Source organism: Geospiza fortis, unplaced genomic scaffold (genome assembly GCF_000277835.1).
Source record: "Geospiza fortis unplaced genomic scaffold, GeoFor_1.0 scaffold66, whole genome shotgun sequence".
NCBI lineage: Eukaryota > Metazoa > Chordata > Aves > Passeriformes > Thraupidae > Geospiza > Geospiza fortis.
In genome coordinates, this window is record NW_005054312.1 from 2690430 (window position 1) to 2713872 (window position 23443).

The following is a 23443-nucleotide window of genomic DNA, read 5'->3' on the forward strand; positions in this document are numbered from 1 at the left end:
AAATAACTTTTAAGGTCTGGCTCAAAATTCAGGTTATTCATCATTTGTTCAGATACCATGGTGGGACAAATCAAAACAGTGATGTGGAGAATTAGAGTTGGTAGGGGAGAAATAATATTAACACCAACCTACAATGGAGCATGAAAGAAAGCAATTCCCAAACATTCAGGAGAACTATGGACATTTAATAGGGCATAAGAAGGATGCAAGTTTATCCTAAATTGGATAAGACAGTCAAATCCCCCTGTTGTCTTGCTTGCTTGTTGAGAGAAAAATTGACTAATGTAAATTTAATGGACCAGCAATACCAGCTCTGAAAACAGAGAAAGAGATACAAAATTTTGCATCCTAAAGTTTGGAGAAAAAGGCATTCTTCTTCATCTGGCAACTTGGCTACTGCACTAATAACAGGGGATATAGAAGACAGTAAGGACAAAAAAAAGTGCCATGTTCTGCTTTTCTGTCTTGGCAAGAATTCACTTTAATATTTAGAGATTGTTGTATCAGGAAGTGAAATTAAACACACAGCATGGGATTTCTAATGCAATCTGTTGGTCTAACTGTTCCCATTGTAGTCAATATTAAAACTCCCACTGACTACACTGCCAATAGAATTAGGTCAACAATGACCATTTTGAAAAGACATTTAATTATCAAAGCCAGCACCAGTAAGCCATGTAAGTTCAGAGGAATCAAGTTGTATCACACCAAGCCAATTGTTTCATATTTTCAGCATTTTATCGCGTTTCATGCAATCCAATTTAAAATGCTAAATCAATTTGTATTGCAGAGGTTAGACACTCACATACAACAGAAATGCTAAATAATTGTTTGAGTGGAATCTACTACTTTCCTTTAAGGTTGACACTGGAAGTTGCACCATCTCCATGTAGCAGAAGGAACCAACGTTTGAAGCACTGAGAAAAGGTGAATTATCTCTACTGACTTGCTGTATTTGTTTTTTTGCTAATTGCAGTAGGTTACTTCAGAGGAGATAGGACAGAGGGCAGGAGCAGCCCAAAGGTCCTATCAAGAGCTCAGAGGAGGTTACCAGACACTGCAAACTCATTTGGCTTTAATGGTTGGTCAGGTCTCACTGCAAGTCCTCTAAAGAGGGTTCCTGGAAGATGTCATATTAAACTGCCCATACTAAAGCAGAAGCAGATCCTGAAATCTTGCAACTCACTTCACAGGATTCAGTGCTGATTTGAATGAAAACACATGACATATACCTTCAGAAGAGTGTACTCTTGTAGAGTTACATAGTACTCCAAGACAAAGTGTGCACTGTGTTTTACAAAGGGTACAGAAGTAGGAAAAAAGATGAGGAAGGGAACATCACTTTTGCTGGTGGTTCTAAGAACATGTTGATTACTTTCCAGCACCATCCTTATGGGTAAGGTAACATACAGTGCTGGGAACACTATGACAGAAAGTTAACTACTAACTTCACCACTGAGAGCAGAAGCAAATACCAGATATTAACACTTTAATCTGTCTGATCTGGCAAGATCCTGAGCATCTAACAGAAATCAATTTAGAGAAAAATGGAAGCACTTCCAGTAAATAAGCCTCTCAAAATAGAGAGGTAAACACAAACATAAAACATTGTCATCCTGAATATTTTAGTGAGCGACAGGCATCCCAGAAGACAAAAGGAAAAGCCACACTGCAAGACAGTTGTAATTCCGCATAGGGGCATAGTAGCTAAAATAATATCTCCTGGATCAGTTAGACTAGTGTCTTATTCAAAAATAAACGTTCCATACAGTATGTGCTACTTTACTCAAAATCCTCAAGGCTTGGAGAAGTTACAAACTCAAACCAGGAAAAGAGGATCACCCTACTTCTGCCTCCTTGGACAAATGTATCTCACCTAAAACCAGGATTATGTTAAAGATGAAACATTAAAGACAACTAACTTATCTAAGAGGAGAGTTATTTCCACAAGTAGATACAAAGAAGGAAGCCAGGAGCATAGGTTCTAGCAAAAAGGTTACAAATATTGACATCCACACATTAAAATGACTACTCTACAGTTTTTTTAAAGTATATCTAAAAGAACACACATAATCTGGTAAAAATAAAAGTTATACATTTATAAACCCATCTTTGAAGCATACAGTCATTACTGAAGAAGTACTTAAGGCAGAACTGAGGGAAACAACAAGAAACAAGAAAAACAAGGAAAAAAAAAGCATTTGTTACATGAAAAGACTTTCCTGGCACTAAATGTATGATTGTGAAGTCCCAAGTGTAAGACTGGAAGCCAAAACCAACTGAAGAATAAAAATAGTAGAGAAACTACTAAGAGTGATGGTGGCCAGCTGGAGAGACAGGAACTAGAATAGATTTTTAACACAGTAATTGATAAAGAAGTTAGACAAGTCACTCAAGCCTTTCCATCATTCTGCATTCTTCTGAAGGCTGAAATGCCAATCTCTCACTTGGAGCTTTTTGAAAGGACCACCAGAGAAAATGTGTATCTATATATCAACTAAAACTTCCTATAAAATAGCAGACTGCTGAGTTACTAATGGCTTTGCTGACTGAAGAGAAACAAACCCCCCAGCCTTGATTACCTCTCAGAGCACTGCTCAGGGGAAAACGTATTTACAAGATTAAAAATGGCACTTCAGAAGATCAAGTGTTTCAGAAAAGTATCACATATGAGAGGTAAGAGAAATAGCAGTACTTGCCTGTAAAATGCCAAAGATTAACTGCTTCAGAGAAAGACTGATTTGGAACTAGAATAAGGCACTCACTCTTTTCTAGGCACATGATCCAGTTATTTCTATTTTAATCAGCTCACTGTGTGGTGGGCTCACAAGTTGATGATGCTGTTTTAGAGTAAGACTGATACACTTCGTAGCTATAGTGAATCATTAGAAAGCAGAAACATCGTCAGCCCGACAAAGCTAGAGAGGCATCAACTTTTGTCTCTTTTTAAAAAAATATATTGGACTGTTATGCTTGCAAAGGAAACAGAATTGAAACCATAACTTCACAAGCAACGTTAATCTGTTAGACCTATGGGCTTCAAGAATGCAGACCACTGCATTGCATGGCCAGCAACAAACCAGTAACAGCTTGCTTCCTAATTACTCTCATTAACAGCGAACTTCACCTACTAGGTGACCTTGTTTGACTTCTGAGTTGCACAGATACAAAATAAAAGCAAAAGGAAAACAATGGACAGAGTTTAGATTTGTCAGAAAAACTCAGAAGTACCATCTTGACATCAAACTGTTTCTACAGACTCGGGCAACCAACAGTACAGAGTATGACGGTGCTTTTCTGGCAAGTGACACTTTTCTAAAGACACACATTCTTTCACCACTCTGATATGAAGACACTTGCCTTGCTGGGATGTGACTTAATGGTAAAGCAACATTAAGGTGGAGAGGTTAGCAAAATCCTGCAGTCCTGCTGCAAGGAAACAGTTATTGCCTGTTCACTGTATCGATGCAGCATTACTAGACATTATGACCAAGACAAGGGTGATATAGAAAACTGTCACAAAAGATATAAGATAAAAGAATAGGGAAAGTGAAGCTGCAGGCTACTATGAGTAGATCACAAGACAAACTAACACTCTAACTAATCCTTGAAAAATTTTGTTCAAAGAGTAGGTTGAGTATCACTCCCATTCATCCAGCACCTGCAACTGTCTTGCCTGAAATTGTGTTTAAGATGATGAATACAGTTAACATAAGTTGCTGTGTACCTGGAAGCAACAACCCAGTTGTAACTGCTTCAGAAACCTCTAGCAGAGAAGAAAAAAAACCAGAAAGTGACCACCAAGTTACACATATTTGCATCTGCTTCGAAAGCCAGTTTTGTAAAGGCTCGTCTTCATCAAAAACAATGATGCAGTGCCATGCGAGGCAAGAAACAAAGGCAGATAAAAAACCACAAAAACAGATAAAGGAGCTCTGGGAAGAAAGAAACAAATAGCGATCCTGCTTTATGTGAACTCAAACAGCAAATTGCTAGCAAGAACATTATTTGTAGATGTTCCAGAAAGACAGATAACAAACTGTCTCATCTAAGATTTCCAGGAAAAAAGGCTACATTTTCTGCAGTATACTGACCTGTCATGGACCCTAAAAATCCATTTCCATCAGCACTTGAATGACATGAAGAGCCTATTAAGATTCTCACATCTCCTATATGTCTTTTCTTAACTTCAGAAGTAAACATCAGGATGGCAAGGAGAAAAATGAAAAACCCCACCCTAAATGCTTTTAGAAAGCATTTCTAAAATGCTTGTAGTTTGGATGTGGTACTACTATTTCTAGAACAAAAGGGTACCACTGATCAAGTCATCTCTCTTATCCATCTTCACCATGTCCTATGAGAGCTGAATACTTGGCATACCATCAACCTACAGACCCCAACAAAGTCAACCTCTTTCTTTACCTCTGGGATTCCTCATGCTTCTCTCTCCATAATGACAGAGCTTGTCTCAGCATTCTGGAGCTGTAGATCAAAAACTCTATACTTATTTAAAACGTCACAAAAAAGCTTTAATCATTCCATTCCTTCCTCTCTCTTGACAAGAAAACCCGGCTACTATTTGAAGAAGTTTCTTTTGCAGAAAATGAAGGTTGCCAGGTAGGAAAAAAACCACTCTGAAATAAATGAGTGCACGGTGGACAGCTGTAAAGAAGGGCAGCGGAGACCAAGACTTTATAAAAAGAGTCCAAGTTTTACCCATGTGCTCTTAGTAGATGGTATGCTAAGAGAAGTCAGAAGGTACAGAGCAAATTGATTGCACTGCTGCAGGTTAGTACTCCCATTGCACTGTGTCTCCAGTCTGATTGTGTATCACTGTTTGCTAAAAAGGCAGAGACTGGATTTAAACACACGCATGGACTTCTGTCACAAGGGTAAGGAAGAAGTTATTTCAGTAACTGGCAATCTCCAACCTCTCCCTTCACTCAAACTTTCCAAAATCTTTCTGTGTCAGCCATCAAGAAAACCACATGCTTATTCTCACCATGACACACAAATCCCTGCTCTAAACTCACTTCTACCATTCCACTTGAGGAGCAATACAGAGAACATAATCCAAAACCAAACCTTCTACCCAAATACACACTACTGAGTAACCACATTGCCACAGCCATTGTCTTCCCTTTTCTCTCACAGTGCTTTATGTTAGTTCAGACATGATTGCATCCAGAGAGTTACTAATTAATATTGTCAAGTATTAGTGCCCCAGTTAAGGTTCCTAAACAAGTTAACAACAAAATATACTTTAAATGAAGACTTTCCAAAAGAAGAGTGATTGCCTGGATATCTCACACAAATGTCTAACCAGACATGCACTTTTCTTCTTGATACAGAAAGTTAAATGAGAAAGCCAGCTGGAAGTGGAGCACTAACTATGACACAAACCAGACTCCCAAACCAAACATTTCACCTATAAAAGAGGCCAAAAAGAATCTACCACACTATTCTCCAAAATGAATGAAAATTACATACAAGACACTGGAAGTAAGACTTGCAGCTTTAATAGAAGGCAGTTGGCTGGCAGGTTGCAATCTCAGAACCTTTCAAGACAAGAGGCTGTTGGAAGAACTTAGATTTGGCAGTTCTTGCCAAGATAGTGTCAATAAAGCAACCAAAAATGGCAGGAGGCAAGTATGATGGATACTTATGTATCTCATGCACTTATCAGGAGACCCGTGCAAGACACTCATCCGAAAAACCACAACTCTTGGTCCAGAACTTACCTTGAAAGGATTTTAAAGTGACAAATAAAGCCAAATAACATCACTCTGAATCTTGTAAACTTTCCCTAAGTGATTAATCATCTTTACAAAGCAAGAGCCTGCTTCCAGCAACACCAGAAGATCCATTAGGGTTTCAGTAAAACAGTGCCTACAGTTCTCATATTTTCTGTCTGGATGCTCATGGTGTCTCAAAAGAAATTAAACAGATGGAGCACTAAAACAAGACTTCAGGCGTGTGAGGTAAAGCCCATCTTGTAATAGAGGCACAATAAAGACCTTCCTAGCCTTTGACAATGGCACAACAGAGTGCACCCATGCGAGCACAAACCCTCCCACAGGGAAGGAGAAAGGATAAAACAGAACAGGGAAAAGTTGGAGACATGAAAATAGTGTTATCTCCAAGCTCCTTCTTATCTATATTCTGTCAGGCAGCCCACATTCAAAAGCAGACAGAGGAGTCAGCCACAGTCACACCTTTAGCCTTAGCTTGTGAGCCTTTTTTGAACTGTAGTGAGGGGTTTGACTCAGGCTTTAAGAGCTGGTACACTCTCCTATATATCTGCTTTTCAGTCTGACAGATGAAACAAACCTGTACTTCTGTATTTGTTCCCACAGTTACTTCAAACAAAAAGGGACATAGATGGCCAAAATTCACCTCCAGAAACACCTTCACATTCTTATTATGGTGACAAATTCAGAATTACAAATGAAATAACAGAGATTGCACTATCTAAGGAGTCATAGAAGCATAACCCACAGTCTTCAACATCAGAGAGCTGTTCTAGACTAAAGGAAATCTATAGAAGAGATCAAATCAAAATTCTTGAAAAAGTCAAAATAGTTTAGCTTTAAAAATCTCAATTTACTGTGTGATGCAAACATGACATACTCAAATAAGAACTTGAAATTAGAAAGTTCAACATGTATAATTTGTCTATAAAGAATCTATTTTTACCAGTTATGGTGGAAGACTAAAATGATGTCATTCTTCATTCAGAGATTCTTATTCCACAACTCAGGAAGTCTTTTCATTTTAGCTTAGGATTCTACTAAAGCTAAACTTAAAACCCACTCATATCAATCTATCTGGCAATAACCTAATATTGCAATCTGTATATATATTACAAACTGTATTAAATGCTTTTATGTAGACATGACTAAGTTTACAGTTGACAGTTGCATTCAATAAGCAGTAAGATGACAACAGCGACAGATTAAACACAGGGAGCACATAGAGAGAAAGAACATCTTAGACTGAAAAACACAGGTATAGTGTGTCTCCCTCCTTCCTCCTCTACTGTCCATAAAAGCTGGTGTAAAAGAAGGATATTACTAACACCTATAAAAAACACTACTTCAGGTTCTTATACCAACACTACTTCTATTGTCATCACAAACTAAATGTATTTATGAATGAATTCACCCTTGACTGACACAGGAGAGGCTTTAACTTAAATTTAGAGGCCATAAGCACACAAAACAGTACAGGGGCCCAGTTCTTCCCTTAATAGGCCATTAGGTAAAGAAAACTGAAAAAAAGACAAAATGAATTTTTGAAGAGAAAAAAATCTCTGAATTCCAAAAAATATGAAAGCAGAGGAAGGCTTGTCTCCCAGGCATCCTGCACAAGCACGGGATTCACTCCTTGCCCAGTGCTCTATGCACAGTGAAACATACTGGTGTTTAATGTCCCTCACATCCTTCTCCTTATCTCTGTGAAACAAAAAGAGATTATTTATCAATTATATTAGCCAGATTAGAAAGATAAAGTACCAAGGCAATTTTCTGGCTTTTATGGAAAAAAAAGTTCCCTGTATTTCAGGAGAAAAGCATGAGCTGCAGACAGCTAAACACAGCAGCAACACCACCCTTCCCCATATCAAATCTGAAGACATGGGGAAATCAGAGCATCTAAACCACAGTAAGAAAAATCATCCATGAAGCAATACATGACTGCACAGGTGAACAAACAAGGAAGGAGGGATACAGGAGCCAAAAGGAGAAGCAAGAACTCTGTAAGACATTTAATTGTGAAGTCTCAGCAGAAGAAATCAAATGAGTCACGTGGAGTTCCAGCTCTAAGGACCCCCGCATAGCAGCCCTCTCTAATCAGCCAAGAGAAATAATGAAGCAGAGAAGTAAAAAGGCAGCAGGTCTTGAATGCACAGACCAGAACTTGATATGAAATATTCAACCAACAAATTCAGGCACTGCACTTTAAGGAATAAACACTTCTTTTTGCTCAGTATGAAATGAAAGACAACCTCAGTATGGCTGATTGAATTGCTTCCCTGACTGGGTGCTCTTACTGTGTGAACATTATCTGCAGGGGAACACACTTCTCTACAGGCATTTGCCTGGCTCTGTGAACAAAGAACATACCATCTTTTACTTCTCCAGCAGAACAAGCTGCCCCAGACAAATAAAATGGAATAATGGAAATAGTAAGGTCTACGCTTGCAACACGCCCACTTCACAAAAATAGACCCAGCATCCACCGTGTTTCTGCTCTTCCAGACCACAAGGATGCTTGAGAAAATGCAGAAGAGTCACTGCCTAATAGCTTATCTGCCCTCATTTACATTTTACACAAACAAAGCCACAATGAGAGGGAAAGACATTCTCTGACCCTGTACTTCAGAATATTCAATTGCTGGAGCATGAAATGACAGCTTCACAGAACAACTTTCTAAGAAAAAAATAGTCCACCACCACTTGAAAGTCTGAAAGGGATTAATATCTTGCTTTTGGGAATAGCTGGTGTGGCTAGTGTCCTTCAGAAAGGGACTTTATCCTGAAACAAAGGACATGGAGCTTTAATAACATGTGATCTCAAGTATGCACCACTGCAGCAAGTGAATGTGCAAATTAAAATAGTAGGGAAGTTGACAGCATCCTTTGCTGGCAGCTGCAACATAACAACCCAGATTTTTTGAGGAGTTCACAGCTCCCATCAAACACACCACCCTACTATACTACAGTATAACCATAGACTACTTCTACAACCATGCTCAGAATTATCCTATATTTTAATTGCAGTATACACAAATGGGGGAAAATTCAGTGAAATACTTAAGGTTACTCAGGAAAAATCCCATATTTAAAAGGAAATTACTGAAGACAGGCTAGAAAGGTTATAGTCTCTTTGCTGCTAGAATGGATTTTAATCTAAATTCCTGTGCTTTTGGTCTACATGCCATCTAAAGAATACATTACTATACTCTTCCATTTATTAGAAATTTGCAATAAATTTTTTGCTGGGATTACACTGCATATCACTGGAAGTCCAAAAGCAGATGCTGGAGAACAAATTTTAAAAGTTTGCCAGCAGAACTACTCAGAAGGAAATACAGTGGCTAACAGGAATATTCTTCTAAGGTTTGGATGCAGATCCACTCCTCACTTTAACACAAGAGGCTTTTTTATCTCCTTACAGAAAACGAAGCCTTTACACAGATTCACAATCAAATTTTAAAAAAATCCCAAACCAAGCCAAAAAACCCCAATCCCAGGAATGTCATCTAATTGGACAAAGCTACAGAGATAGAGCAAGAAAAAGCTACAGGACATGTCTGTCTGTCTCCTATAGCCTTAGACCAAAGAACTAAGTCTTGCAAAGCCTCTTAGTGACTCTTGTTCTGTCTCAAGATTTGACAACTCAAGTAAAACTCTTGTCTCCCCATCTGTTCCATTGGAGAAAAAGATGCTCATTTTCTTTATTTAAGCAGTCTTCTAAATGTGGTTGAGATACCTAATGTGTTGAAGATAGCCTACAACATCCTTAATTTTCATAACAAAAATGACAAGACCTATTTCTTGCAATCAATGCTCTAATTATTGACTGAATTACTTAACCTGCTCCTACAAGAAGCCTAAGGTGTCTGTGACTGATAAACAATATGGTTTATTCCCAAGTAGGGAACCAGAAAGCAGACCTCTGACAACAGTGGCAAGCAAGAGGGCTAGCAGCACACACACTTACTCAAAATCTTCAAATTCCAGATCATTTCCCTCCACAGATGGGCTTGAGTTCTCTGAAGTGGAAGCAGAGGAGGAGGAAGAGCGAAGACGGTTTTGCTGATATCGCATAGAGCGTTGTCGAATACTGTCCCTCCGGGAAAGATACTGGATCATCCTCTGGGCATAATATGCAGCAGGAGACAACCTGAGCAAGAAAAAGATACACAAATACTCATTACATAAGTATAGAATGACAGCCAGCCCTATTTTTCCTTTTGAACTGCAAGCACCAGGTCAGTAACAGCCTATCGCAAGGTTGACTGTATTTTATCTGTAAAATAGATTAAACACAGAAACCAATGAAAAGTAATTTCCTTTTATATGCTACACTCCCACATGATCCCCTTTGCAAACAGAAGCACCACACAGTACCTACAGACAAAAAGCTCATCCACAGAAGAGAGAAATTTGCTTCTTGGTACTCTCTGGAGCTCACTGATTCATTTATTACCAGTTCACTCATGTAAGCTCATCATGCACCACTTAAAAGAACTAAGCCCAGTCTCAATGTAAACTCTGCCTGCAATGCCAAACAGCAGCACTGTTCAAATAAACACTGAAGGAAGGTGCTGTTGTTTTGATGGTAGTTAGGGAGTACCATGGAAGAAAAAAAGTTTCACATCTTTAACTACTTTGTAATCTAAATGGTAGGGATTTTATATAGTGGCAATTTTATCAGATCCACTAGGTAATATGTTAAGTGGAGCTTAAAAAGCCTTGCATCTCACCTGAAAGGAAACCTTTCCTCTGCAATTAACTCTTAATTCTCTCTCATGCATAACCTAGCATTTGTTTGCATCAGCAATCACACACCAGTATCACTCTCTTGAGAGTGAACACATACTCTCTTTTCCCACCCTGTGTATATCCACAGCTCTTCACACATGTTTTCTGTGACACACTTACTCAGTGTTAAAATCCAGACATCTCAGATGCTGGATTTATCATTTCATTAGCCTTATTTGGTTAAGACTTGAATTCTAATTTGGGGGGAGGACAAGTTTAGGAGACAGATTACAGGTTCAGGGGTGTTAAAACTTAAGCCAATAAACATCAAAAGGGTAAGAGGAACAACACACTCAGCTTGATTCCTCCTGAATCTTTTATGCACTGTTTAATAGGTTAAACCTGTTCATGCCTACAAAAAGAAGGCAGCTTTGCTGGACAAACACATCACTTTTCTCTACTCCCCATAAGACTTAATAGGCCAAATACAAAAAAGCAAGGCATTACAGATGCACATTAATAAATGAGGAGCTGCTCTCTTCTCTGGGCTTTTCCATAAGCCAAAGTCTTTGTGCATGCCTAAAAAAACTGACATCAAAATATATTCAGAGAGAAAAAAAAGAAACATGGGAACAAGACAAACACTGGAAAACATGAACAGTGGTTGCAGCAGTCCAGCAGTGTAACCACTGAAACTTTTATTTTCCCTAATATCACACCAAGGGAGAATTTTACAGAAGAATATTAAGAATGAGTTTAGCAGTCTTCTAAAATTATGCAGGACACCAGAAGAAAAACACGGTGATGCCTGATAGAAGAAAGAGTAGGTAATAAAGAGTGGCCATAACCAATGACAAGATGTCACATTCAGCTTCCTGACAGCACATGGTGTGCGCATTGAATAGACTGTGAAAAAGATCTCCAAAGACAACACAAGAAGCTTAAGTCTGATACACAGAGAGAAAGGTGTAAGGAATAAAATACTTTCTAGCTGCTTACATTTTTTTCTAGAGATATTTCCAACAAACTCTCAGTGATGCTTTATATATATACATATATATATATATATATATGGAGTCTGGGAGCATATATAATTCTTAATGAGTATTTCTATTACAAAAACCATTATTGTAGGTGTTCTTTGATGATAACCTAATTTAATTCTTCTGCAGATTATTTTCTGAGCCCAGTACATATGGAAACTGTGGAGAATGAAAGAACAGCCAAGCTGACCTCAGTGAAGTTCAGCAAGGCCACTGAAAAATACTGCTGCAGTCTACATCAAAATATTCATTCTAAATCTGAAGGAACTTCAAAAAATATTCTCCCTGCCTCACTGCTGACCCAGGCTATTCAAACAGCACCATTACAGACAGTAAATGCAGAAACAAAACTAACACACACACATGCTCTCAAAAATAAGTTTTCAGATCATGCAGTTTATGTACTCTTTAAAAAATTACTCCATTGGGGACAGCATGGTCTTAAGGAGGTATATATATTTAAAACACATAAACACGCACAGACACATATAGATGCTTATTAATAGATACAGATGTGTTTATTTCACCTATGTTTCACTTTTCTACCTTGTTATTTAGCTTCTCAAAGCCATAACTTTATATTTGGAACTCATGATGCTACAAAAAAACCCTTCAAAATGCAGTAACACTCCTTTTAATCACTTTTTCAATTTCCAACTAGTTAAAGGGACAGTTAAAAATATCCTACTAACCCAGCACACCAGTAAGGTTTATGGAGGAAGACTCTAATCCTATCCCACTCAAACTTCTAGCTGGTACTGATCACGCCTCCATGAATCTCATCCTCTGAAAAGAACAGTGGTATTTGCCAGAACAAATTAACCTTCTTAGAAGAGTTTCAAAACTAGACTTTTCTTCCAAAGCTCTTTATAAACTCAAGCTACTATAGCTTCTACCACAACCTAAAACCACTTGAACTGTCACATGAAGAGCACTGTATCAGTTCTAAAATGGCTTCAAGTAGAAAAATATCTTTGACCATGCCCCTTATGCTAGGAAATGACTCAGGCATTGATCCATTTTCTTGCATTTTATTGAGCTTCATCACAGTAGACATTTACAAAAGGGGAAAACAAAATTCAGATACCTAGGCAGGCTCCCCTTTTCTTTTTTAAAAGGCAGCTCCCGGAGAGCTAGAATGAGATCTTAAAATCTCTGCTCTATCAATCTGCCTGCTTTGGACAAGGCATTCCAGAAACAATGAATGGTGTACTTCCAGCAATAAAGCAGCTTTTGGCACTCAAAAATTAATCTGAATGTAATAATAGCTTTAAATTAACATTTGTAGAATATCATTCTCCTCTTTCTAGGTAAATCAATCTCTTTCCCTGTCATTTAACCAACTGCCATTTAGAAGCTTTTACATTTATCAGCATTTCTGACGTGCAGCTGCCAAGACCTTCAGCAGTCATCTAGGTTGGTTTCCCAAGGATCTTATATACAGGCAGCGTACTCCACCTTACTTTACTTCACTACAGTTTTGTTTACATCATTCCTAAGCCTTTGAATTAACTTGACAAGGCAACTTTCTTCACAATAAATGGAAAAAAGCCAAATATAAGATTTCACCCCTGCGAGGCTTTATCCACAGAGACAGTTAGTAAGGAGTTATTTACCAACACAACTATAATATCTGGCCAGTTTGCAACACAGCCTTTTATTTCAGAACTTGTACTTAAGAGTATTATCTGTATAAAAATGCACATTTTCTGGTTAATGATTATGAAAACAACCCCCTCCCCCCCCCTCAAACCTCACAAAACAACAAACCTCCTTCAGCAACTCAATATTTAATTTTCAGTGGTATTTCAGTGGTATTTATGATAAATCCTAGTAGCCTTCAATTCACACAACTATGCAAGAGGTTCCCCAAAAGGCTAAATCAGATATATTTTACACTTACTGAATTTCCTCATTCATAGCTTTCCTAAACCCATCTAAAGAAAGCTTATTTGTCATGATTTATTCTTTGAAAGTTTCCAAAGCTGCTTGCTGTTCACGATTCTATCATTTCTTCTGACAGAGTCTTTGGGTCACATTATCCCATCTGTTGCTTTCTTAATGTACTAAATAGAAATTGCAAAGATCACTTCTTTCCATTTTTGATAACTGCCACATTTGCTTTTTCTAGTCCTCTGAAACACTCCCACCTCTTTTGAAGATCAAGCAGCACTACAGGTGCTTCTATGCCTAATGTCAATGATTCATGACTTCTCAAAAAATAATTGTCAGTATTTTGTTCTTAAGTATACATAACCTTCTGGCTATGCTCTCTCTTGTACAGATACATTTATGAAATTCATGCTTCTAAGCACGTTGTCTGCTCACACTAACTCCTAAATCCCTTTACTGCATTCAAGACTATTTGTTTTTTAATTCATTTTTCTTCAAAAGAGATTTTTGATATATTGATACAGCTTATTTACTGTTGGACCTGTTTGCCACCTAGTGTTCTCCACCCCAAATGATTTCATGAATTCTTATGTGTTTACTTCAACAGCAATTCCTTCCTGTTTTCCTCACTTCCCCCCAGACTTAACAACATCTGCTCACTTGTTTTGCTCTTTCCCCATGGCAAGTCATTAAGGAGATAAGCCCAATATTAGATCTACTGCCAGAGGTTTCAGTGAGTTTTATTGAAGTTATGCTTTTGCATGTAAAACTTAAATGCCTTTAGACTGCACTTAGATCTTACCTGGCTGGATCTGGGTAGATTGGATGTTCCCGGGATCCTGCTCCATCATAGCGAGATAATGAAATGAGGGAAGACTCCAGCAACCTCCTAGAAAGGAAAAACAAATTACAACATCAAAGACCATTCAGGAACATCCCTCCTATATATGACCTACTTTCTGAAACCTCTTAAGACTATTTCTATCACTAGTGCAGAGAATTTTGCAACATACTTAACCATTCACTGACGGCATCAGTGTTTTCACCACAGAGGTATTCAAAGTTTTGTATTCTCGCTGCACAGGAGAAAGAACACCTCAGGTAAGGAAGAAGAGTGGTCCCAGAGCCACTTCCAAGTTCCAAGAGAAAGATGTAGATGTCACTCCTCTGGAGACAACCCATCCCAATATATCAGGTCCATAAACACTACCACTGCATTTGCCATCTGTCAAATTCTTACCTACTCAGAGGTGGCTACACATGGAATGGGCCAGGGAGCAGGGGACAAAGAACACACACGTTAAACATGTGGACTTTAAGGGCACCACTGGTGTCTATTCATAGTAAGATCTTGAATCTTAGTCTCAGGCTCTGAAAGAGAACTTTTCTACAAAACTACAAAAATTTAAAATATTCTTTTCCTCTGTATTGTAATCAGCCACAGGGGGAGATACCAAATATTCACTCAAGAAATAAATGTATGTAAATGCAGCCAGACAGCCTGAATATACGAGAAGTGAGACCGAGTCATGAAGGCAGCAGAATCAAAAGTATATAGCAGGAACATGTCCCCCACCCTGGCTTCTGCATGCACCTCTGTCTAGCTTCTGTCATAAACCAGAGGACAGCATTGTTTCAAGACTGACTCATGGCCAACATGTTGCAGCCATTAGATTAACACAAGAGAGATGATTTGGGGCAGGTACAGAAAGTGGAAAAAACAACTCTCACATTTATAAGACTGCTGAATTGCCTTTCAAGCCTTTCTACCTCAGAACTCCTGCTAAATTTTGTTTTCTAGTCTGTAACTTAATGAAAGTGGTTGTGGTTTGAAAATCAAAGAGGTCTAACACCACATCTGTTCTACTCATTCACACACACAGAGCTGTTGAGAAAGATTTGAATCTTCAGCCCCACACTCATAATAATCCATTAGCCTTGGCAGTGCAGGACAGCAAGTATCAACACAGGAAGCAGGAAGAAGGACCAGATCAAATCCACACCCAACCTCCCATTTCTAGCCACATAAAGACAGCAGAATTGCAAATAAGTCTTTTTTCCTAGCAGCAGCCTAGCCATCAGGATCTCAAGAAAAATATTTACTGTCTGCCAGTAATTAAAAATAAAATTACTTCAAATTACATTATAGATCTAGAATACAGAAAACAGCAAGCAATTGCTTCAGTTTCCCACTTGGAAAGGTGTGTGTCAGCTTGAGAAACTTGCTGCAAAGGACTGGGACTATGCATAAGGCAAGAAATCCTGTCCTTTCTAGCACAAAGTTGTTTGGCAACCATTTGTCTTATTCAAGAACAGTTATTAAATCTCTCAAACTCTGAGTTTAATTAATTCTCTTGGTTCCTAGGTTATTGAGTCAAAAGCTCTAACATTCAATACTGCCAGATATTCTGAATCCCTCAGTTACCAAAAAAGTCCTTATACTTTAATTCCGTCTTACCAAACCCTTTCTTCTGCTCCAACTACATATGTGCACAAAGCAGCCAATCCAGAATGAACAGTGTTACAGATTATGAGGTATACCTGAAGTCCTATACCTGTGAGGTATACAGGTATACCTATTACTTGCATCACATATAAACTGCTTTAATTCCTTCTAGGGGAAAGGTAGACAGATTAAAATTAGCAGAAGGGATATTCTACCTACTCAGGCAGCTGGTCCCTTCTAAACCACTGGCTCTGAGACTAGGTTACTGCCACTGCAATACCAACATGCTTCTGAGAAATCTGCTTTTCTAAGCTGCTCCAAAACCAGCATTTTGCAAGCAACTTGGATATGTCAAGGCTGGAACATCCTGCCTGATCACTGGACTTAGCCAAGGAGAAAGAGCTTCCAGAGCATGCAGATTCTGACAGTCACAACCTGAAACGGAAACAGCAGCTTCCTCCTAATGTCAGCAATGCCTATGGTGTTCTGATAATATGTACACACAAATAATCATCAAACTCACCCCTGTAAAAAGTCTTGATGCCTACACACTACACATCCCATCTCCTTTCCCAGCCCTTCAGTATCTGTCCACTAAGTGACACAGTAAAATCAAAGCCACAAGGGAAGACAACCAGTACATGCTGCACAGCCTAGCAAACATTATTAGAAAGAAGTTTCCTGGTATTCTCCCCCCATATTTGTCATTTCACCTTTAGAAAAATTGATAACTGCCTAAGATGACCATTGACTTTGAGGGATCACCTTTAGAAAGCATCTAGCAGCTATGCTGAAAGAAATCAAAATGCATACTAAGCAGAGGACACCACAAGGGTGCAGGGGCAGGGCATACACCACTGTAACTTGGTGTGGGTCTGCCAGGAGACCCTCTGCTTGGCTTGGGAACAGCACTTTCAGAAATCTATAATTCTCACCACTACACTGCAATAGATCCTTGAAATATATATTTGAAGAGTCTTGCAATAGCAGGTACTTGGAACCTCAGATGAGAATGGGTACAGGTTACCTTAGTAACCAACAGTTGCCTGAGCCACGGGATGGCCAAGTGTCCAGGTAAAGAGACTTCCTCCAGGCTTCAACAGCCCTGTGACATTACCTGAACAGGCTGCAACTCCATCCCATGCAGCAACAGAAGCTGCTACAGCAGGAGCATCTCCTTCACCAGAAGGGCTCCCTTGGAAGACCAGTAGTTACTGGATTGTAAGGAACAGGATTACAAACACTCTGTTAAATACCCAGAACCCTCTTTGAGCTTGCACTGTCGGAGTTGAATGGTCTCAGTTAAGATGGCCTTTCCAGTAGAGCCTTCCAAGCCTGCCAAAACCAAATCCAGCTCCTGCACTACCTCACACTGAGGCACACAGGCCACATACTAGGGCCACATTCAGATCACGTGGACAAAGATAATTAATTCAGTTAACAATAACTGCTAAAAGCCAGAGCTGATTTTAAGTCTGTTTAGTAGTTAATTATCCTACAGCCATGCCCTCTCAGATCACAGAGCAATGAACAGAGAGATTTAAATACACATAACAGGCAAAAAATCCAATCCAAGGAAACAAGCAAGCTCATGAGATCCAGACAGACCATCTCTGCTTAATGCTCCACAGAACAACAATACTTGTACTGAGGCAGAGTACTAAGCACACATTAAATCCATTTTTAACTAACTCATTCTAGACTTAGCACTTGAGCCCCAAAGTTACAAATCCAAATGCATTTAGTACTGTCAAATGGGTTCAATAATAGATACTCTGCTATAATCATCAAAGCGTCTCATCTGTGTCACTGCAATGTAACGTATTGTCCCTCAGGAAGGTGCAGATAAAGATTCTTAAAGTAAGTCATGCTGCATTCTGCCAAGTCTTTGGTGTTACACTCACAGCTTCTAGCACCTGAAATCCCAAAAGAGACACAGACTATTTGTTTTCAGTAAAGCCAAAGTGTAAGGTAGTCCAATATCCTACCACAGTAAATGTAAGGTTGGGAGCAATTCTGCTAAGGAGGATAAACATAATCCGTGGATGAAGAGAAGTAGCTCTGTTTCCGTAAACTGTTAGCCACTAAACATTTAAGTTTCCAACAGAGAAGCATGAAAAGAGGGAATAGAAATGCATATTGCTTGCATCTCTTTTTGAAACATTTCAGTAGATCATGCTTGACTCCTGCATCCTTTCTGCAGCTTACAGCAACCTCCTCCTCTCCCACATCCCCCATTTCTGCTATCCAGATATGTAACGGGCTAACACTAGGTTCTATGGAAGCAATTGCTCCACTATCTCTGTCTAGACAATATGAAATTGTCACAAATGACATATAAAGTACAATTAGCAGAGAAACTGCAATTTCTACTCTCTTCCCCCGCTTACCCGGAAAAAAAAAATCACCCATTATCATCCTCCAGGTTGTCAGTCAATCCTGCAAATGATGAAAATTAACTCTGCTCACCCTAAGAAATGCTTCTGTTTCAGCTTGCTAAATTAGAAGGAGGGGGATTGTAGTTTTTGTTGAGTTTATTTTTTCTATTAAAACTACTACAAGATACAAATTGCCTCTGTTCAGCAGCATTGAAATCTCAACTCTCTGATTAAGATCAGGCTCCTTTTCTGTCAGACATCAACAGCTCTGAAACTGCTGCTCTACACTCGCTCTCTCAACTCAGGTCTGCAGCAATCACTAGCAAGGGGTAAAGGAAGCAGACTTCAAGTTACAGGACACCTATAGGCAAGGGAGAGAGAAAAAGTGCACAGATACAAGACATTATAAGCAGAAAAGGGATAATTTTCAGGAGTGAAGCTGAATGCCAGAAGCTGCAGTTCAAGGGGAAAAAGGTCATGAAGCAATCTCCTCATAGCACATCAGCCACTGGACTATACCCCCTTTCTCCCCACAGGGAGGAGCATCACCACCAAAGCCTTTTGGGACAGAGCGATTCATTTCAGAAGATACTTAACTGCAGCAAATTTCACTTTTCAGCAATAGTTTCTAAGGACATGCAGCCCTACACCACATCTCAAATTTGCTGTCACAGCATGAGCGTTACTGAGTAACGCTACTCCAAGAGACACGGAGGGAAGGGTTTTCTTCCCCAAAAAGGGAGGTGTTAACAAACAGCACTGAGGTTGTTTCTTTAGAATCACAGGGGTGTTCATTTAGCTGCCATCCTCCTAAGCTGCTCTACACCAACAACCAGGGCAAACCAATAAAATGAAGCACTCTAAGGACAGCAATCACACCTACCTCTCCCCTACTCCCAGTCTTCAGATATGAGCAGAGCTTTAAAAAGAAAATTCCTAGTTATCCTTTGAAGGAAAAGTATATTGATGACTCTTGGCAGCCTCTGATTTTCCTCCCCTGGCTTTATGTCTTTCCTGAAAAGACTTTTATATTGCATACTGCCCATTTGGAGGTGAAAATTATCACACTACATATTACATCCCTTTTTCAGCCCTCCAACTTACAGCCAGCTCTCAGTTCCCCTGAGCACTCATCCCTGTGAATGTGCTCCTGTGGTTTCTCATAAGAAGGTAAAGAATAGCAACAGTTTAAAACTAGATTGCCTTCAATCATCTTCCTCTTACAGCCAGGCAATGCGTAACCTAAAGATGGTAAGAAAACTAAAGCATGAGAACTGCTGAATGTTCTTCAGTATCCAATAACACCAATACCCTCCCTCAAACCTTGAACTCAATTAACTGTTAACGAACCAAATTCATTCCTGGAGATCAATTATAGCCTTGATAAAGCACAAGAAAACTATTTTAAATAAAAATCTCAAACAACCAAATGCACTGGCTTGGATATTCTTTCTTTCCCTTTTCTCAGAGGAATAGGAAAAAATTATTTCAGACATCTGTATTGCGTTGCCTACTTTCAAAAAGCAAATTGAAATCACGTAAGCAGAAACCATCAAGCATTTTGTTCCATAGCTTCATTTTCCATAAAAGTTTTGTAGTCCTTGTCAAACAGAAAAACACTATTGCTCTTCACCAGTTTCATATTCAAGCTTAAAATAAAAAAGCAATCAGTATGCAGTTCTAAAGATTGCCTGAAAAAATGAGTTCTAAAATTAAGTTCTTAACATAATCTGCTCTGATACCTCTAAGCTAACATTTCTAGACTGCTTCAGCTTTCACATGGTTATGGTTGGACATATTTAGCCTGGCATCAAGACTGGATTAAGACAGGTCAGAAACAGACGATCAAGAGAGAAAATATAGCCAAACAAAAGGATCAAGCTTTTCTTAAGATAGTTCTAACCATCTGCAAGAGATAAATAACCTGAAAATATCACTACTCATTAAAACCTCAACAGCCACTTTTAAAGTTCAGAGTGAGCTCCTCCATCCCCTTGTTCACATCTGTGCCAAACAACTCATGCTCAGTGAGGAACTAGAGTTGGTGGCAGTCTTTCTATCCAAACCCTGTTAGGCATCCTTTTTATCACCTTTTTTTTTAAGTTATTCCATACAATGAGAAGCCTTTACAAGATAATTTCCTTTTTTTAGGGAAATCAAAGATGCAATATGTGATCAGAGACAACTTCCAAACACAGCCTTTGTAGAACAATTTGGCCTGCTTGTGGGAAAGAACTTGTGCTAACTCTGAAGGTGCAACTAGGGACAGAGAAGACATCCTTCCCAGCTGGAGGTACAGAGTTGTTCAGAGGAGTAGGTCTGATATAAGGCAGAAGTTACCACAGAAAGTGATTGTTTCGACTTCGCTGATTCTGGGCAAGAATCCTGTAAAAAACAAACTGGTTTTCTCAGTCAGAAAAGAGACAGCACATAAGGTCTTCAGCCAACATGGGAAGGAATGCAGAGAAAAGTGCACAATTACACAAAACAAGGAAGTGTCAGTAAGAGTTTGAACAGCAGAAATGAGCACTGGATATTGAGTTCTTCTAATTAGAAGATGGGGAGCAGAGTTTCAAGAAAAATATGGTTAATTAACCCTTTAAAGTTACTTCCGTGTAACTAGAAAGTAATACCACATGATGAATTGTGCTATTACTGTACCTCTCCTCTTGGACTAGGAACTCCAATTTCCATTTACCACTTTCTGCTCCAAGAACTACACAGCAACTTTAGAGCTCATCAGGGAAAGCGAGTCACTTTACAGAAAGTGACAAATTCTTTTAAGAAGACTCAAGGCTGCACTGCTAATGTATTACTTCACCTGCTGAAAAAAGGCCATGTGTCAGAACAAAATATGAATGAGCATTATGGAGAGGTCTTCGTCATACAGCATCTGGGGAATTATTAGTTCATCATTTCAACAAGCAAGAGGGAACACACATCCATGACAGACATTAAAAGGGTAAAGACCAGCTACAGCAAGAAGCACTGATTAGTTTTGGCAGTAAGTCCAACATGAAAAAAACAATGAAAGGTCTTGCACTTTCATTTTGCAGGGGCAAAGCTTGAGGGACAGGAGGGGGAAAGAAATTAAAATCAGTTCAAGCTACTGCACATGCTATTTTGCTCTACAGTGGCAGTTTCACACCAGTGCTCAGGATGGGGCAGGTACCTGCACCAAGCAGAAGACAGACATCACATTTCTCCACCTAGACTCTTAACAACATGCTACTATACCAGAAATTCAGCTGGAGGTAATGGGTTTCTAGTTATCATAAGGTTTAAAAGCATGGCCAGAACATAGCCAACACACTGAATTCCCTCAGCCTGCAGACAGCTTTACTCTTCTGAGGGCTCTTCTGCCTACCTTCATCTGTATGACTCCTTCAAATTCTCCTTGTTCTGGGAGTTCCCAACACCACAGACTCTGTGGACAGCAGAAATCTCTGCTTACCCACACACACAGATCTGCGTCAGCTTCTGGGATAATTACATATAACTCATGTTTCTGCATAGGGAATTGAAGAGGAGGTGTCTTTCTTGAGGGGGCAGAAGCCATACTGTTATCTCCATAGCTTTCTAACGCTATGAAAACAGAGGTCTCATCACAACTCAAGCAATCCCTTTAAAATGCTCTTGTTCACGCTGGAGTAAAAAAGAAAGTCAGGTCAACAAATGACTGTCAGGGTAGTTCAGTCACTTAGTCCAGCCTTTCCACTTCAGGAAGATGGGAATGATTTCATACTAATGCATTTCAAGCAGAAAAATGAGTCAGTTTCCTGGCAGATAAAGAACCCTGTTTATTTACAGCCTTCAGTTTCAGCAGGTGCTCTCTCAAGAAGAGCAAGGGAGGAGGTCACTTACATCATCACACAAACAGCCATTTGGTGCAATCAGTTAAATATGTATGTGGAAAATGTTTAAAATGCATGTTAGCTATTCAACAGACCAGAACAGCTCAACTGGAGAAATCCAGAGTCATCACTCTCTTGGTTAGTTGTATTACTGAGTCAGACCACAGGTCTCCCTCTCTCCTCTTGCTCCAGGCCCATAGATTAGATGAATGCTGCCCTACTGCAAGTTCTCCAGCCCAGATTTTCATTGTAATAAGAAGCAAATAATTTGATACAGGCACTTTGTCTCCAGACACACCACACTGTGAGAATTTCTAAAGAGCGTGAAGAGTGAGTGCACACATGAAGTACATGTAAATTGAATACATATCTAAAAATTACGGGGTTGTATTACAATAAAAAGGCACACTACAATGCCAACATCTCCAGCTCTTCCCCACAGTGAAGAAAGCTACAGAGAGCTTTTAGATGAGCAAGCAAATCTGAAACAGAAGGTCTGAGAGCCTGCCCAAAACTTGTTTCTTGGCAAAAACCAAAACCAAATTGAAACTTAGACACTGTTTTAATGTGACTTATCTGAAGCCAGACTATAAGCTCTAAAAATCACAGCTAGATAGTTTAAGCACGTCACAGACCTCCATTAATCATAAACTGAGCATCATCCCCTAGACAGAATACAATTACATGAACTCAAGACACATAGGTAAAAGAACAGAAACAGGAGCAACTGTACCTGGTCAAGCGAGCCTGTCTGGACATGCTGCCACCCTGCAGCAGCTGGATCAGGTGGCTACAGGGGAAGTATGTGCAGACAACAGAGACAGACACCCTAACAAAGAATGGCTTTCAAGAGCGGGAAGCTATTCACATTTCTTCCCTCTCTGCAGGAAAGTTGAGAACTGATATGTTTTATGGTATCCTCAAACAGCTGTCTGTTTGAAGTCAGCTGTCTTTAAACTTCTGAGCAATGTGTGTTTATTCAAGATCTTTGGTCTACAATCCTCTAATATGCATTCCTCAAAAAAACAAACAACCCCACAAAAAAACCTGCCCAAACTAACAACAATCAACACCCATCCACCCAAATAACAAAAACAAACAAAAAAACCCCCCACAACCCAATAAAAAACCCATACACACACACACACACACACACACATATAGTAAACCATCACCAAAAAACCCCAAAACCCCACCCAATTCTAGATGTCAACAGAAGCAAAAATAATAGCCAGTTTGGAAGCATATACCTCTTCCATGCTCACTAAAACATCACTTTAATTTAAATTCAGTAAGCTTCCTTGCTGCCACACTGCAGCAGGTGAAACTCCAGAACAGTTCC

The 23443-nt window shown here is 39.3% G+C and overlaps 1 protein-coding gene across 1 annotated transcript in view; it reads right to left on the minus strand.

Annotated features, from left to right (window-relative positions):
- The window catches only part of AMBRA1 (autophagy and beclin 1 regulator 1), a 116814-nt gene that overhangs the window by 80436 nt on the left and 12935 nt on the right, over nucleotides 1–23443 (minus strand). Inside the window, 2 exon segments of the mRNA XM_005419436.2 lie at nucleotides 9724–9906; nucleotides 14226–14312. Coding sequence (XP_005419493.1) covers nucleotides 9724–9906; nucleotides 14226–14312 — 270 coding nt within the window.